This window comes from Canis lupus, chromosome 8, assembly GCF_011100685.1.
Source record: "Canis lupus familiaris isolate Mischka breed German Shepherd chromosome 8, alternate assembly UU_Cfam_GSD_1.0, whole genome shotgun sequence".
NCBI classification, from domain to species: domain Eukaryota; kingdom Metazoa; phylum Chordata; class Mammalia; order Carnivora; family Canidae; genus Canis; species Canis lupus.
In genome coordinates this window covers 29,015,764-29,034,471 of record NC_049229.1, presented here as the reverse complement: position 1 = coordinate 29,034,471, position 18,708 = coordinate 29,015,764, and the positions used below count along the sequence as shown (strand labels likewise).

The window sequence follows — 18,708 nt, the reverse complement described above, 5'->3', positions numbered from 1 at the left end:
TTCTCCAGTAGCAGCATTAAACTGTAAGCTAATTTTTGCCAGAATGTTCTTACAGGACGTTCGTAAGCATTATATGCCCCATTTGTTGCAAAATATGAAATGTGCCTTTTCCCAGAGAACGATGCCCACAGAGTTTGCTATAATTTGCTTAATGTTTACAGTTGTTCATTTCCTCTTTTTTCTTGAGAGGGAAAACTTTTAGTTTTGTGGTTAATTGTAAGGGAAATTTAAGTCTATAAAGAGGAAACTAACCAAGGTCTTCTAGAAAAGCTTGCTGCTTGGTATTCTAAAATTTGAAATGTGTCCAAATGCACAATGGTTGAATATTGTTCTAGGAGGGTACATTACTCTAGCACACTGGTCTTCCAAACATTTAAAAGTAGAAGAGCTGTTTGCCAAGTGATATTATAAATAGGACCCAAGCCCCAAATGAGATTGTTCTAACTGTAGAGAGTTACCAGCTCCTCCAGCTGTGGAACACATGAAGGCAGATCCTTCCCTCTCCCCTCACTAGCTGGAAGATAAATGTTTTTCTGTTGAAAATTCTTTCTCCTCATTGCCCTCTGGGGACCCTCAGTATTTTGGTGCTGAACAAAATTTTGTTGCCTTTATTTAGTTATTTGTTTATTTTTTTAAGTAGGCTCCCCACGGGGCATGGAGCCTAATGTAGGGCCAAACTCACAACCCTGACATCAAGACCTGAGCTGAGATCAAGAGTCGGACACTTAACCAACTAAGCCACCCAGGTGCTCCAGAATTTTGTTGCATTTTATTTAGTCTTTAATTTGCAAGCTTTAACTCTTTTTGTACTATAGCCTCATTGTTCCAATTCCCAGTGTTTGTCACCCTCTTGTATTTGCCCTTAGTTAAATGTCACACATCTTTTCCTTTTTTTTTTTTTTTTAAGTAGTCTCCACGCCAAGCATGGAGCCCAATGTGGAGCTTAAACTCATTACCCTGAGATCAAGACCTAAGATCAAGAGTCAGATATTTAACCGACTGAGCTACCCTCAGTTGGTGCCCCTACCAACTATTTTTTTTTTTAAGATTTTATTTATTCATGAGAAACACACAGAGTGAGAGAGGCAGAGACATAGGCAGAGAGAGAAGCTCTCTACAGGGAGAGCAGGCTCCTCTACAGGGAGCCTGCTGCAGGACTGGATCCTTCCTGGGATCACTACCTGAGCCAAAGGCAGATACTCAACCACTGGGCCACCGAGGCGCCCTGCCCCTATCAACTTTTAAATGAACTGTGCAGGCATTCTTGTTTAGAGTTTAGGGATAAGGCAAAAGTTACATCTTGCATACCAACTCTATTAGTGCTGACAAGGAGCATTATACCAACAAGTTGAGAGCCCTCTCCAGGCTCAGTATGAGTCTGCATGTAGTTGGGTGATGTATGTGTGTAGTATTGGAAGACATTTGCCTATGACTTCCCTATTTTGGTGTCGGCACCTGTTGTGGTTATAGTCAGTTGCATTTGCAAGAGTTCTCTTCCCTTTTAGAATTGTCCTACAGTGAAATTGAGTCAGTTTCCTGTTAATTCTTTGATATTTAGTGCTTTAAAAATCCAGTATATGTATTTATGTTCAAGTCACTCTCCTCTTGGCTGTTATTAAAACCAGTAAGGCTAGGCTGGGTTATACTGTAATAACAACCCTGAAACTTTAAGAGGTTTAACACAACAGTGTTTAATTTATGTTCACTCTTGATTAGCCGGGAGTTTTTCCCCATGTTGTTCTTTTTCTGAGACTTGGTTCAACAGAGAAGGCTTTATTTTGAGTGTTATCATTCATCACAGCAGAAAGGAAGTGTGTTGCGAGGCATGAAAATATGTCGACTTTGAAAACTCTTGGAAGTAACATGTGTCATCACGCATTTCATTGTCATGAAATGTCAAGTCAGTCAAGTCATGGCTATACCAAATTCAAGGAAGTGGGGAAGTACAATTTTAACAGGTGTGGAGAACTAGAAACATTTAAACAGTCCACCCTTTTTGTGAACCGATACTCTCCTTGCATATAGTTCATTGTTGGCCCTTCCCAGTAGACATAACCCCCAAATCTCATCCAGTCACTGTGTCAGACTCAAAGTCCAGGATTTCTGATTAATGTCCAGTAGTGCTAATCTCTTATCAGTCTGGACATTATAAGTTCTCTGTCTCCCACCCCCAGTTGAATACATAGAGTAGTGTAGGGACAAATAACTATAATAAGTGTACCCATTTGGAGAGGGGAAGAATGGAAGACTATACACAGACTCTAGTCTGTAGGAGTTTTGAAATCTCACTGGGCAGGTATTGCTAGGGCTCCTGTTCTGTTCACTGTGTTCTGTAGGTCAGTGCTTCTCAAACTGTCATGAATGACCAGATATTGTTTTTTTTTAATGATTCAAAATCTAAATTTGAATTTTGTTACAGTAAAAATGAATTATAATAAAAATGGAATGAAAACACATAACAAATGATAAACCCAATTAAAAAATTTTTAGATTCAACAGACAGAAAATTACCATGTAAAATGAGCTATAATAGATTTTTGACATTTACACTCAATTTCTGTGTTTATCTGATTATTTTGGACCAGTAACAAACAGTTCGTATTCTGGCACATGCCCTAGGGCATAGTTCTCCATGGTCCTTGGCATTACTCTGCAAGACGTCCTTCCATGTTTATTATCCTTGGCCACACCTGAAGTTGGCTTTGGAGAATATGGCTGAGCAGTTTTGTCAGCTTGCTTCCTAATGATAGAAGGGTGGGGTCTAAAGGACTGTTTAAGTTTTAAACAGTTAGTCTCTTGGATGGCAGTGGTCCTTTGAGTACCTTTCTTTGAACTCCTTATTAAACATAACCAACAGCAACTATCATTCGGTGCCTCACCTCCTATCTATAAGCCTCTTCTATTAGGGCCATAAATAAGTTCATTAGCCGTACCACACTGGGGTAACTGCTCATTACAAATTCATGAGGTATATGTCACCTTCAAATGATTGTGGTTAACAGTTTTACCAAATGTTTTGTCACTCCTTAATGTGGATTGCCAAACTCCAGTCTGTCCTGATTAAGTTCTTGCTCCGTGGCTTCTGAGCCAGTATTTTGGGGTTCTTGTTAAGGTGGCACCTCATTCTAGTTTGTATACTAGTGAGGGTAAACTATATTATGCTGCCATAAGAAGCCCTCAAATCTCAGTGGCTTATGACAGAAAGATGGATTTCCTCTCATGTTACATGCTCCTTGCATATCAGACTGGTGTATGTCTTCCATTCTCTGTGTTGTGCTCATTCTAGGAATAGCCACCAGATGAGCAATTTTAATGCCTGTGTGAGAAGAAAATACGGCCTGCCCTACCACATGCTAGCTGATAAACTGTTGTCTGAAAGAGACATGCTACTTTTGCTAACATTTTATTGGCCAGAGTAAGTCACCTGGCAGCCACAATTAATTTACTACAAGTGGGAGGTAGGAAGTTAAGTGTAATCCTGCCTTCTACAGCAGAACTGGAACTATATATACCCCATACCAATGAACTACTACTATACCAAAGTACCAAGGTCACATTTCTCCCAAGGTACTCCTCTCTTTGTTGAGATTTAGATTTTGAATCATTAAGTATTGTTTTTTATTCTATTTTCTACTTACCAAAGGGAAAAAAAATCACCGAGTACCTTCTGTATATTTGTTTTTACTCTGTTCTGACTGGTGTTCTCATTCTCCACCCTTTCCCACTTATACTTCCCTTCTCTTTAAATATATATCTTTTAGGGATTTTATTTATTTATTTGACAGAGAGAGAGAGGGGGAGAGAGAGAGAGAGAGAGAGAGAGAGAGAGAGAAAGAGCAAGCAAGCAAGCAAGCATTAGCAGACGGAGCAGCAAAGGGAGAGGGAGAAGTAGGTTCCCTGAAGAGAAGGGAGCCTGATGTGGGGCTTGATCCCAGGACCTTGGGATCATGACCTTAGCCGAAGGCAGATGCTTAACTGACTGAGCCATCCAGACGCCCCTGAAAATATTTTTATATGGACAACATGTCTCTAGGCAAATGCATTTTATTTTTCATGCATGTGAAATGAACATTCTTCTGTGGCCCTACAGGGATAGGTTGGGTTAATATGAGTAGAAACTATGGAAAATTTGATTACATACAAATAATAACTTTAATTTTTATTTATATTTGTAATTCCAGTGTAGTTAACATACAATGTTGTATTAGTTTCAGGTGTATGATACAATGATTCAGCAATTCCATATATTACTCAGTGCTCATCAAGAGAAATGTACCCTGTTATTTTTAAGATTTATTTATTTGAGAGAGCGAGAAAGAGAGAGTGTACACTCAAGCTTGGGGAGGGGCAGAGGGAGATGGAGAGGAAGAATCCTTAAGCAGATTCCCTGCTTAACATGGAGCCCATTGCAAGGCTCAATCCCAGGATCCTGAGATCACAACAAGAGCCAAAACTAAGTTAGAGTGAGCCATCCAGGTGCCCCAAGAGAAGTGTACTCTTAATTCTTAATCCCTTTCATCTGTCTCACCTATCCCTCTCAACCCACTTTTCCTTTGGTAACCCTCTATAGTTAAGAGGGTGTTTTTTGCTTTCTCTCTCTTTTCCTTTGTTCATTGGTTTTGTTTCTTAAATTCCACATTTGATTGAAATCATATGGTATTTGTCTTTCTCTGACTTATTTCACTTAGCATTATATCCTCTAGATCTATCGTTGTTGCAAATGGCAAGATTTCATTCCTTTTATGGCTGAATAATATTTCATTGCATATATACTATGTCTTATTTATCCTTGTATCTAGCGATGGACACTTAGGCTGCTTCCATAATTTGGCTATTGCAAATAATTCTGCAAAAAACAAAAGTGTGTATAAAAATCCTTTTGAATTAGTGTTTTTGTATTCTTTGGGTAAATAGTAGTGTAATTACTGGATCACAACATAGTTATATTTTTAATTTTTGGGGGAACTTCCATACTGTTTTTTTTTTAAAGACTTTATTTATTCATGAGAGAGAGAGAGAGAGAGAGAGAGAGATAATGAGGCAGAGGGAGAAGCAGGCTCCATGCAGGGAACCCGATGTGGGACTTGATCCCAGGACTCCAGGATCACACCCTGGGCTGAAGGCAGGTGCTAAACTGCTGAGCCACCCAGGGATCCCCTCCATACTGTTTTCCATGGTGGCTGTATCACTTTGCATTTCCACCAACAGTGCATGAGGGTTCCTTTTTCTCCATATTCTTGTCAAAACTTGTTTCTTAAGCTTTTGATTTTAGCTATTCTGACAGGTGTGAGGTGATATCTCCTTGTGGTTTTGATTTGCATTTCTCTGATGATGAGTGATGTTGAGCATATTTTGAAGTGTTTGTCAGCCATCTGTATGTCCTCTTTGGAGAAATGTGTATTCATGTCTTCTACCTGTTTTTAAATTGGATGCATGCTTTTTTGATGTTAAGTTCTTTATATGCTTTGGATACTAACACTTCTTCAGATACGTCATTTGCAAATATCTTCTTCCATTTAGTAGTTTGTCTTTTAGCTTTGTTGGTTGTTTCCTCTGCTGTGCAGAGCTTTTTATTTTGATGTAGTCCAAATAGAATGACTTTAAATAAAAATGAAAAGGTATACTATTTAAAGAGTCAGATGGTTCTATATAAAATTTCAGAAGTCCTCTTGGTATCCTCCTCTTGCAATTTCTTATTCCTTAGAGGCAGTTATTTCAATTGCTCCCTGTTTCTTTTGGTATTGATCTTCCTATTTCTAATATACTTGGCTTTTGGTTTTGTGAAAGTGAAGATTTAGCTCTTTTCCCACTCTGACTGTGTGTTCCCTTATTTTCTGCCTCTCCATCCTCTGAACTGTGGTTGTCTTGAATTTGGTTAAATCATTATTCAGTGTTTATTTTATTACAACCATGCAAATTCTATTTCTGGCTGACCCATGCAATCTTCTCTACCTTATGTAATTCCTTAGATAATCAAATTTATCAAAGATGGAACAAACTGCAAAGGTTATAGTTACTAATAAGTTCCTATACCTGAAAGTATGTATGTAAGAATAATCATTAACATCTCTAATTGATCAAATGCATAGTACTTTCACATCTATAATTTCATTTGTCCAATGAGATAAGTGTGGGAAAGTATTGTAGCACTGAATATGCAGTTAGACTTTTTGCTGCTACAAAACCCATCATATGGTAAAAGAATCATATGTTAACCCTACTGTCCAATTCAGTGTTAAATAATTGAATTGTAACCAGAAGCCCAGTCAAAGTTATATTTATACTGGAATTGTTCAAATGCACTTTTATTTAAAAAGTTTATCTTTTCATTACGTTTTAGCTATTTTATATAGTAACAAATGTTACATGGTTATTCCCTTAGCCTCAGGATGCATGCATTTCCCATCCTACCCCCTAATAAAGAAAATATTGAATGACCTATTTTAAACCGTTCCCATTAGTATAAAGTGGCTATAAAATACACTGGTTTAAAATGGCTATAATGTGTAATCAGTGTTAATGTTGAGGATACCCCTTAATTATATCATTAAAATGACTTTTTTATATATACTCACAGTCCTCACTCATTCTACTTGAGTTTTTGAACTCTTGGTTCATTATTAACTATCAATGGCACATTTGTTCACTGATATAAAATAGCTCTAATAAAAAAAATGCTAAGAAGTAATTAATGAGTAAGTAGTTCCTTTTTAAGGAATACCTGCTTCTTGAGAGATGTTATATGCTTACTGATAAGATTAAGAGTGAAATAAATGTCCAATTTAGTATAATTTTCCCTTAATTTTTTATTCTTTTATCATTTTAATCTTTGAGAAAGTCTACCCTCTCCTTTTGAGTAATTTTTAGCTATTTTTTTTGTTTTCTGTTTTGTGATTGTGATCTTTTGTTTGAAAGATAGGGGTTCTATTTAAAATTTTTAAAAATTGAAATTCTTACCTATGCTGGTATGTATGTCTTTACCTTCTAGAATTATGATATATTTATACTAACTTTCCCCAACTATCTTCTTTTAAACTTAGGTAGTATAGATCATCAGTAGAAAAACTTCCTGAAAGAAGAAATTGTTCAAGAGAAATTTGAAAGTAGCAAAACAGAAGACGAGGAATTGACAACAGATGCAGAGGATAGCATGGAAGTAAGTACAGCGTGAAAGAAGATGAGAGGAGGATATCTAAAACAGATCTGAGTTCAGAAGATAGAGTTGAATTAAAATATGGTTTGATAAAGATACTTGAATTTCTAAGCTGCATAAATAAGTCTAAGTCATGTATTAAAAGTATATTTAGAAGGAATGTTCTTAAGTAGTTTTAATAGCTATCTTCTAGGGAATTTAAAGTAAAAAGGATGTAAACATGGTAGACATAGATTTTGGATGTCTCACTCCCCTATTAATGGTATTAAATAACTACTTGAGTATTGATTGTAAATCTGTTCTAGGTAGAGAAAGTTAAAATGCCCAATTTAAAACAAGAATTGAATAATGTTTGAGAATTAATTTTAGAACCCTTAAAAATGACAATTAACATACTCTAGTAAATATCTTTTAAACTTAAGTATTTCGTATTGTACTTTCTAGATATCCTTCATGTCTTTTGGAAGTATCAAAAATCAATAGTATTATTAAATTAATGTCATCTTATATATCCCTCTCAATTGTTTAATAGAAGGAAATAGGAAAGTACTGGCAAAAATCAAATATATAAGTAATGCCTTATATTATTATTTTTTGCAGATTTTACTTCATTCATTTGTTTAACAAATTTATTCAGCAAAACTTTGTTAAACACCTACTCTTCCTAGGTATTATCCTAGGCAACAGGACCACAACACTGAACAAAACAGAGAAAAATCTCCTGCCTCTGTACAACTACAGCTGATGATGTCTTCCAGTTTCAATATATTTAGAGTTGGCATCTCTTTTGTCATAATGTGCATTTTTTATAAGTCAGCAGTAGACTCTCTATCAGAACTGAGTCCTCAGAAATATTTCAGTACATTGCAACCAGGAAAAGCTTCCTTAGCTTATTTTTGTCAAGCTGGTGAGTACTTTTTATATTCTACATGATTTTTGTGATGTTTCTATTGCTATTTAATCAGTGTTCTCAGTGGAAATTTATTGTTAGGATTAATATGTGCTATAAAGCTGCTACTAAAATATGTCTGCCTGAGTTTAAATGCTGATTGTGCCACTGTGTGATTTTGATCAAGTCACTTAGCCTCTTTGTTTTTATCATCTATAATGAGGAAATAATACTTGCTTTGTAAATTTGTTGTGAGGATTAAATGAATTTACTCATGTGACTTGTCCATAATAAATACTAGATGAGAATGAATGATTAGTAGAATAACATCTGATTTCCATCTAGTCATTTCTGAAAGTATGCTTTTTGGTATTTTTGGTGAACAAATATTTTTAAAGTGTTTTAAAACTTTAAATGTAGTATTAGTAAGGCTTTTGTTTAATACTCTACTGTAGCTGTACCATTAATTATACTGATTAACCAGTGTAAGTATTGAACATAACTAAAGATTGTGATGGTCTCATTAAACCTGTATCCCTTAAAAAAATATTATTCTTGGAATTAGTAAGTGAAATAAATCCACATTTCTGTTGACTCTCTTATAACTCTGGTTTGAAAAATAGTTTCTTAAAATCACTTTGAGGAGTGCCTGAGTGGCTAAGTCAGTTAAGTGTGGGACTCTTGATTTCAGCTCGGGTCATGATCTTAGGGTTGTGAGATCAATCCCCAAGATGGGCTCCATGCTGGGTGTGGAGCCTGCTTGAGTTTCTCTTCCTCTCCCGTTGCCCCTCCCCTCACTTGCATGTATGTTTTCTCTTTCGCTCATAAAAAAAGTTTTAAACTCATTTTGAAAGTTTTTTGCATGTGTACATGTGTGTTGTGTATATGGTATTAAACTTGGAAAAATAATGCCAAATGTTAGCTTTATTTTTTAAAGATTTTATCCATTTATTTGAGAGAGAGACAGGTAGTGACAGCAAGAGTACAAGCCAGGGAGGAGAGGGAGAAGCCAGCTTTGCATTGAGCAGGGAGCCCAACATGGCACTTGATCTCAGGACACTGGGATCATGAGCTGAGCAGAAAGCAGACACCTAATGACTGAGCCACCTAGGAGCCCTTAAATGTCAAGAATAATGAGGCAATAGGAAATAAGGGTATAAATATATATAGGTATGTTTACTGTATTATTTGTTTTGTATACTTGTTAGGTGAACTAATCTATTTCATCTATGGTTTGCAGCTTTGGGCTTTAATTTTAAAAATTCGTCTTTCCTAAGGAGCGAGCCATAAAACATTCATAAAACCTTTCTTATTTTAGATTCTCCAAGAACCTCTATATTTCTTGAAGAACTGAATGAGGCTGTTACACCTCTCCAGGACTATGGAATTTCAGTTGCAAAGGTAGAAAGACATTTTTGTTACTAAATTATTAGTGACAAACATTTGACAATTGTGTGACTGAAGGCTGAGTATCTAAATATACTTATGTTTCACACCTTTTTCCAAACTGGAAAAATAATTTTTCTGCCCTTTTTATATGAAAAAAACAGAAGCGCAGAAAGATAGTTCCAGATTATTGGGTAAATTGGTACATGAAGGAAAAAAAGCTGTCAAAATTCTTTAGCTTAGAACTTATTTTATTTTGTAAACTGTTTTATTGAGGCTATGGTTCAGCTTTCAATCCTATAGTTAGGCTTTTTTGTGTTGTTTTGCCTGACAAATTTAATAGATCTCCACATTCAACTATTTACTAAATTTCTATTAGCACAAACTAAGTTACCAAAATTGAGGTAGTTGAAGCATTTTTCCTTGTCTGTTCTTTTAAGTCTTTGTAATTGCTTATGTTGTAATTTTTCCTTTTTTTTTAGAACAAAGTCAAAACAACCTAACTTGAAATGACATATTTAATTTTTTTCTCAAAAAATGTTCAAATTTGTCATTGAGTATTACGGAAAATCTCCACATGCATCATAGTTAGCTACCTGAGCTTTTCATTAACTTTAATCTTAGAATTTGTACCTCAGAAAGTTGAATGATTAAAACCCAATGATTATTAAGTTATCTTAGATTAGAATCTACCTGACTTTCTGTGTACATTTATTCTTTCTTAGTTCATTAGCTTTCTACCTCTGAGAGATGGCCACTGTCCTACTTAGTCCCTGCAGTTAGAGTTCCTGGGGCGGGAAGCATAGGAAGGTTAACTAACCTTGACTATTAAAGGGAAGCTCTTTCCTCAACCCAGAGAACACTTCTGACACCAAAGGTGTGAGTTTTCCTCACCATTAAGTTCTAGCACCAGCTGCCCACTTAGCCCAGATCTCACAGGTTGAGGACTAAGTCCTATAAGACTGCCTTCCACTTCGATGCCAGTCACAAGGAGTGATTCCCAGGTTACCTACAGCTTCTGTCTGACTCAGCTACAAATTGGGGGCTCTCACAATTCCCTCCTTGGGTTCAATAATTTGCTGGAATGGTTCACAGGATGAAGAGAACACTTTACTATTACTGGTTTATTATAAATGATAGAACTCTGGAACAGCCAAATGGACAAGATGTCTGGAAGGGCAAGGTCTGGAAGTCTTGAGTACAGGAGCTTCTATCCTCTTGTAGTTTGGAGTGTCTCCCATACATGGATGTGTTCACCATCCTGAAAGCTCTCCAGGCTCTATTGTTTAGGGTTTTTATGGGGGTCTGTTATGTGGGCATGATGGATTAAATCTTTGGCCACTGGTGATTAACTCAATTTCCAGCTCTGAGGATAGGAGGTGGGATAGAAAGTTCAACCTTCTAATCATGCGTTTGTCTTTTTGGTGAGCAGTCTCCCATCTCAAAGCTATATGGGGGCCCCTAGGGATCAGTCACCTCATTAGCATGCAGAAAGATACTCTTAAACACTGCAGAGGTTTCCAAGGTCTTAGAAGCTCTTATATAAGAAACTGGGGTTAAAGACCAAATACTAGAATAAAAGATATTCCTCGCACTCCCGTCACTCAGGAAATAACAATATCAGAAACCAGGCGGAAAAAACCAATGATCTCTTCTTATTATATCACTGCAAAATACTTTAAGGAAATCTTTTAAGTCAATTCCGTATGTAACTTTGTTGACTTTGAACAACTGATTATACTCCAGAATGATAATGGTGCCCATCTTTGAGGAACTTTTAATAAAATTCTACAGTTTACACATGAAATACTAGGTTGATATGACATTCGAAAGGGGTAGTCCTGCTGTTTATCTAGTAACTAGTAACCATGTATCAACTAACTAACTAACAATAGAATATTAAGCTTCATGCCCAGGGTTTTGCCTTTATGAACTGACAAAACTTGGTCTTGATTTTACAGTTGAGGATGCTAAACTATGTGGAAAGGAGACTGGTGAATAAGACAGGCCTCTAGTAAGGACTTAGCTCACTCTTTGGTCTGTAATAGATACTAGGTAAATGTTTATGACATTGAAATGAGCTGACTTTATTTAGTCTCTTAGATAGGTATATGACTAAGACTCAGTCTATTTCCTTGAAGAATTTAGGTCCTAAATAGGGGAGAAAAAATACATTCACATTTCATTTCAATAATTAGCAGAACATGATCATTGTGATACAAATAAAATGCCACTGAAGTTTAAAGGAAGGGCAGCTCATATCTAATTGTCAGGGCAGAAGGTCATGTATGGCATTGGGAAAGACTTGACAAACAGTAGCATTTTGAGATAGTCTTTAAAAGTTAAGATTTCAAGAGGCAGACATAGATGAAAAAAACCCTAAAATCTAAATTGGACTAAATGATAAGACAGAAATCGCCATGCTGAGTATAATAACCAAACCCAACTCTGTACTATTTAGAAATGTATCTTAGAGTTCAGACATCTTTAAAGTAAATGAAGGAAAAAGATGTATCATGTAATTAATAACCAAAAGAAAGCTAGTGTAGCTATTTTACTGTATTGAAGCAGATTTTTTTTTTAAGATTTTATTTATTTGAGAGAGAGAGAGAGAAAGCACAAGCAGGATGAGAGGCAGAGGGAGAGGAAGAAACAGAATGCCTGCTGGGCAGGGAGCCTGATGCAGGGCTTGATCCCAGGACCCCAAGCTCATGATCTGAGCTGAATGTAGCCGCTTAACAAACGGACTAACTCATCCAGGTGCACCTCAAAGCAGATTTTAAAACAAAAACCCTTTGAATCATCTTTGATTTTTCATTTTTGTCATAACTAATCCATCAATAAATCTTTAAGTTCTATTATCAAAACTTCCCAAATCTGACCACTTCTTTCACCTCCACTGTGACCTTCCCCCCCCTTATCCAAACCTTCATCATTTCTCATCTGGTAAGCTACGGTAGTCGTCGTCGTCGTCGTCGTCGTCTTCTTCTTCTTCTTTTTAAGATTTTATTTATTCATGAGACACACACACACACACACACACACACACACACACACACACACAGAGAGAGAGCGCGCGCGAGAGAGAGGCAGAGACACAGGCAGAGGGAGAAGCAGGCTCCATGCAGGGAACCTGACATGGGATTCGATTCCAGATCCCCAGGATCATGCCCTGGGCTGATGGCAGCACTAAAGCACTGAGCCACTCAGGCTGCCCCACTACAGTAGTCTTCTAATAATTGGCCTTTCTTTCTCCTTTTACTTTTGTCCCACTAAACTTTTCTCCACACATGAGTCAGATGTGTCAGGTCACTTTGCTACCCCTTCAGAAAGATTTCCCGTGAGATTCAGGATAAAATAGAAACTCTTCACTCTTTTGGACACTGGCTTCCTCTCTAATTGCATTTTTCATCCCTTTACCTTTCTCAGTTTTTTCTGGCACCTACAAGTCATCATTTTGTTACCTGAACCTGCTAGAAGTGTTATTTCCAAAAGGCCTTTTCAAATATTTCCCTTTCTGCTTAGAATTCCTCTCTTCCACACATTTATATAATCAGATGCATCATTCTATTCCTTCTGTTCTTTGTGCAAGGCCCACCCTCTCCCCCAAGCCTTCCTTGATTACCTATCTAAAATGTCTTGTCACACAGTATCCCCTTACTATTTTTTCTTTATGGGACTTAACACTACATATTAATTAGTTTTTAAAATTGTCTGTCTCTACTTTTAGAATGTAAGTTCTAAAGATAAAGATCTTTATTTGGAACTTAACTGTACCCCCAGTGACTAGAAGAGTGACTAACATATGGTAGGTGTTCATATATATGTTGCACGGGATGAATGGAAAAATATCTATTGTCGTGATGTCAGCCATCCCCTATGCTCTGACTTTTAAAAATTCTTTCTAACATTCCATCTTTTTTGGTTGTAGCTGTATTCTGACTTTTTTTTCCTGTATTCTGACTTTTAATTCTAATTCTCTATTCTCAATATTTTTTGACTGTCCATTCTCTTGTAGCTTTTGAAAATAAATGTAGCTTCGCCAGTTGTCATTCTGCTCCCTCAAACTCTATTAAAATTAAATTGAACACACACAAAATCTTCAACCCATTAAAAAGACCAAAAACTTACAAAATGAAATAACTCTTTTTCTGCCAGCCTTAGTTTACGTTTTGTTGGTGGCTACCCATTGCCCCATCTTAAAACCTCTTCGTTCTCTTCATCTCTTTCCTTCCCCCTCTATCCCATACTCTATACATATGCTCAGTCTCCTCCCTAGTTCTACTTGCTCGATTGGTGAAAAGTCTCTTGAATTCTTTTGTCCTCTTCTGCTTTACTTCAGATGCCAGTCATCCTTGCCCTTTATGATATCATATTCATTTAACCTGCTTCCTTATCTTTGTGCTCTCTTGCCTTCCATTGTACCTTCATGTTGCTGCCAGGATTATCCTTATATTTTTCACACAGAGTCTAGATTATAAACTATCAGGGACTGTCATGGCTACCCTAACATCATCAATGACTCAGGTTCATTCTTTGTTTTACCATCCTCAGCAAGGGTTTCTCCTTTAAAGATGCTTTATGGTCCATGATTACTGTTGGTCCCCAGCTGCCTTGTCTGTTTTTTGTCAGGAAGAAGTGGGAAAAGAGTATAAGTCAGCTCCCTTTTAAGAACCGTCTGGAATCCAACCCCAGTGACTTCTAACACTATTGGGCCATCTGTAGCTGTTGGAGCGTCTGGAAAATTCTTTCATTGAGGCACTTGTGTTTAGGGAAGTTCTGTTAGTAAAACAAAAATGAAGGATGGATTTTGGATAAGAAACCAGCAGTATCTGTATTCCAGATGCTGAGATGCTTTCATGCTCCCAGCTTACTTCTGCTTCTTGGCTTTTGCTCATGATTTTTTTGTCCTGCCTTATTGTTTCTTTCCTTTTCTACCTGGTTACCTCCTACTTGTTCTATAAGTTTGAATTAAATGTAAACTCTTAAGTATAATTAAATATAACTCTTAGATGTGGAAACAATTTCTTTCTCTGGGTTACCTTGAGCACTTGAATAAATGAGCAATTATAGGATATAAATCAGAAAGAAAAGTAAAATAAAAAATTTGACCTGGAGACAAACTACTGTTTAATTTTCCTTCTTGTTTCTCTAACCAAGAAACTTGACCTTTTGATATATACTCTAAACCTTAAATATAATCTTTTAAAGGTTAATTGTGTCAAAGAAGAAACATCAAGATACTGTGGAAAAGAAAAGGATTTGATGAAAGCATATTTATTCAGGTAAAGTATTTTTTTGAGTGTGATAGATACAAAGCTTTACTTCTAGAATATTAAAATGTATAAAATGTCACTAAGCCAGAATAAAGCTTTATGCAATGAAGGCCATATGAAGTTTAGCAAACAGTCTAAGTCATAGATTTGTTACCTGCACTTTACCTTCCTTATCTATGAAATGAGATAAAATAGCTATAAAACCTACCTTACAGGCTTGTTTTGAATATTACGTGAGAATTCTTTTTTTTTTTTTTAAAGATTTTTAATTTATTTATTCATAGAGACACACACACACAGAGAGAGAGAGGCAGAGACACAGGCAGAGGGAGAAGCAGGCACCATGCAGGGAGCCCGATGTGTAACTCGATCCAGGGTCTGCAGGATCAGGCCCTGAGCTGCAGGCGGCGCTAAACCGCTGTGCCACTAGGGCTGCCCCTACGTGAGAATTCTTATGTAAACTCCTACTATAAGTGCCGGGAAAGTAAGCACTTAACAAATTTAGTGTTTTGAGTAGATCTGTCATGTCCATATTTGGGTGTGAAGGAAATGTATTTTTGAGAGATCTGCCAATGTCCCAGTTACAGATTCCCCTGCATTTTGATCTGCTAGTCTCTGAGGTTTCTCAAAGTCTTTTTCTCAAACTGTTGAGATTTGGCCTGAGAAGTGGGGGCAGAGTCTCTCTCCTCAGAGATCAACTGCTGAGGACACTTCTTTCTCTCTCCTACTTGTCTCCTCCCCAGCTCATTTAGGGAATGTATGTGTATGTGACTGGGAGTATGGTAGGACGCCTTGTTGAGACTCATGTGTTTTCCCAATCTTTTTGCCTAGCCCAGAGCCTAAGCTCTTCAAAGTCAACATATGTAGTGAGTGTATATTCAATAAATATTTGTGTGTTTTTTACAGTCAGCATGCTGGTAGGTGCATGAGATAAGGATAAATACCAAGGCTGTAACGTCAAAGGACTTATAACCTACCGTATTGGAGAGACAAGAAAAGTGAATTCCAAGGAAATATTTCTGTAATGCTTTTTAAATTTTTTTAATAGGGGCAACATCTTACTTAGAGAATTCCCTACTGATGTCTTGTTTGATGTGAATGCCATCGTTGCCCATGTTCTCTTGTAAGTACAGGGGGTACTCATTGATTTATTATTTATCTCGATTTCATTTTAGGCAATCATAATCCATTAAAATATTTTAGGGTTTTAACATTATATTTGTAGGCATTAATTTCACACAAAATTACTGATCTTTTCCCTATGTAGAGGATCTAAAATGTCTTGAATGGCAAAGGATACAAAAACATCTTTGTTTAAAAAGTAGGAGAGAACACAATCACATGGTCATAGTATTGCTTTTGCTTTTGAATATACCTGTGGAGTAAGGATTTTACTAGGTAAGAAGCTAATCTTTGCTATTCTCACTGGGATTTTTAAAATATCTGGCATGCTTCTCATCCCAGCTTGATTTTTCTGGGGTCTGTAGTTCTGTGTCTACTCAGTAGGTGCAGAAACAGCGCCAGTAGTCCCGGAACACGTCTTAGTGTTTACAGAGAGCGAGACAGAGAAACAGAGAGAGAGAATATCTAAATTTAACTTTCCTAACATGGAATTTGGAAGCCTAGGATTTAGGCCTATGTGGAGTCCATTTGTGCAGTCTCCTCCTGGATGAAGTCTGATTACCTCTTCAGTGACAAAGTTTGAAGCCATGACTTCATTAGGGACACAAGTTTACATGAACCTTTCCAGTTTAATGTTGTGTTAGGGCTGCTGGCCACTAAGACCTTTGCTGACATTGAGTATCTTTGTTTTCTGCTTGGCTCTCCTCTTCCTTCTACTCTCTGACTGGATTCCCATAAAAATTGGGTGAAAGTTAAATGATAGGAAACTCAGAACTTACAGGTGAAAAGTTGTAGTTATCACTTCGCTAGTGGACACTTTTAAATGTTCCAGTACACATCATATATAAATGAAAAGTTTTTAGAAATTTCCTGACAACCATGGAATCTGAGGCCTGTAGACTACGAAGCCAATTGTAAGAAGTGAATGGTGGTCTTTTCGAGAGGAATTCCAAAGAACTGTTAGGCTGCATAGAGGCTTTTCTCTTAAAGAAGGATGGCTGGCTGGCTTGAGGATTGGGGTCATAAAAAGGCTTAGCAAAAAGCCCCAGTAGTAGATTTGATACTTGTTCTCGGGAAGCTTACTGGTTTCTGCTGTTTTTACAGCAGGTATCTGACGATAGTCTTAGAGCCAGATATGAGGGTTGAAGAGATAGAGAAAGAAGATTCTTTGAAGGATAAGGATGTTATCCTTAGGTACTAAGATTGTCTTTGAGAAGTTTGATGGCAGATCCTGGACCAGCAGGTCCATGTTGGATAACCTGACAACAAGGTGGTTTTGAAACAGTTGGGCCTTAGTGTGGAGAGGCTGCCCGTGCTGGGAACTGGTTAGCTTGTGGGGCTTGTGTTATTCAATCCTGCTGTAGTGTCCTGTTGCTGTGTTAATGCTGATTCATAGAACACTAATTCCACAAATAGATGATTCCTCGTGTTCCTGCTATGTGCCAGATACTTGTTAGGCACTGGGGATACAGAATAGAAAAGGATATGGCTTCTGTTCTCTAGGAATTTAGTGTTTTGTTACATAGACAGATACATAAACAGAAAATACTGTGTAGTAAGTAAATTGGTAGAAGTTTGTATGCCTGAGCGCTTGTATTCCCAGCACAGGGAAGAGTTACCTGTGTCTAGAATGAGGGTGGGTATTTGTTAAGAATGCTTCCTGGTGGAGGTGGCACTTGGGATGAGTCTTAAAGGATAAGTGGCAGTTTGCTTGGTGAAGAAACAGAAGGTGGGGAAAGCAGGGGAAACTGTGACCAAAGGCATGGAGGTTAGAATAGTTTGGGGGAGTAGTTTTTTTTTAATACTTTTTTTTTTTTTTTTTTTAGTGATTTTATTGATTTATTTGAGAAAGAGAGAGAAAGAGAGAGAGAATGAGCAGGGGAAGATGCAGAGGGGGAAGCAGACTTCCTGCTGAAGAGGGAGCCTGACTTGGGACTCGATCCTAGGACCCCAGGATCATGACCTGAGCCAAAAGCAGACATTTAACTGACTGAGCCATCCAGGCACCCCTGGAGAGGGGGGCCAGTTTTTACTGGAGTATGAAATGGGAAACAGGAGATGACAGCAGAAAAGTAGGTATGGGGGTCAGATGGAAGGGATCTTTGTTTACCATGAGAAGAAGTTAAGGCTTTGGGATAGGCCCTGAAGGGTGAGGAGGTTAGCTCCAGGCCAGAATACTTATGTGGCCTATGAGTCCTGCCCACAGGCAATTACAGGCTTTGTCTGGCAGGACTCATAGGGTAAAGGTGCCCTACCCACACCAGACTCGGTGCATATCCAGTGCATTGCAGTTTTATAGAGAAAATTGAGGTCCAAGACTTAGGGACATAGGCCAGACATGCTCCTATGTAACCTGTATTTTTAGCTCAAGTGTCTCCATTCAGAGGCCTCATTATAAGAAAAGACCTTGACAGAGGCACCTCCCAGGTGCTTCTGCTAAGACCTCTTTATCAGGGGTCTTTGATTGAGGCACTTTTCTCCACTTAGTATATTTCCTCTTTTGGCTCTTCTCCCTTTCTTTCTCCTCAGCCCATGAGTTCATAAAGAGTCAAGAGCCTTTGTTTGGGGCTCCTTGAAATGAGATGCTCCCCTGCACCTGCACTGCACCCCTTTGACTTTTGCCTAATGCTGGCCAATGGTGGGTGGGGCAAGGAATAGAATATTGTAGAACTGTTGCCTCACTTTTGGCCTCTGGCTTGTACTACCACAGTGAGTGAATAAAGGCTTGATTGTTAAATTCGGCTCACTGTCCTGACCACCTCAACAAGTGATTGCTCCACAGAGGATTATAGGTAGAAAAGTGATATAATCAGATTAGTACTCGAAAGCTCTTTCTGGTGGACATGAATAGATTTGTGAAGTCCAAGCACACATAGAAATCA

The 18,708-nt window shown here is 37.6% G+C and overlaps 1 protein-coding gene across 5 annotated transcripts in view; it reads left to right on the top strand.

Moving 5' to 3' along the window:
- Positions 1 to 18,708, top strand: part of TXNDC16 (thioredoxin domain containing 16) — a 121,528-nt gene that overhangs the window by 1,898 nt on the left and 100,922 nt on the right. For 3 of the 5 annotated variants that reach the window (XM_038544718.1, XM_038544720.1, XM_038544717.1), the window contains exons 2-6: positions 7,041 to 7,156; positions 7,822 to 8,060; positions 9,361 to 9,443; positions 14,640 to 14,713; positions 15,753 to 15,827. In XM_038544718.1, coding sequence (XP_038400646.1) covers positions 7,137 to 7,156; positions 7,822 to 8,060; positions 9,361 to 9,443; positions 14,640 to 14,713; positions 15,753 to 15,827 — 491 coding nt within the window. In that variant the 5' untranslated portion in view covers positions 7,041 to 7,136. Of the gene's footprint in view, positions 1 to 7,040; positions 7,157 to 7,753; positions 8,061 to 9,360; positions 9,444 to 14,639; positions 14,714 to 15,752; positions 15,828 to 18,708 lie in introns of those variants that run through there. The other 2 variants (XM_038544719.1, XM_038544721.1) reach the window with 2 other exon arrangements.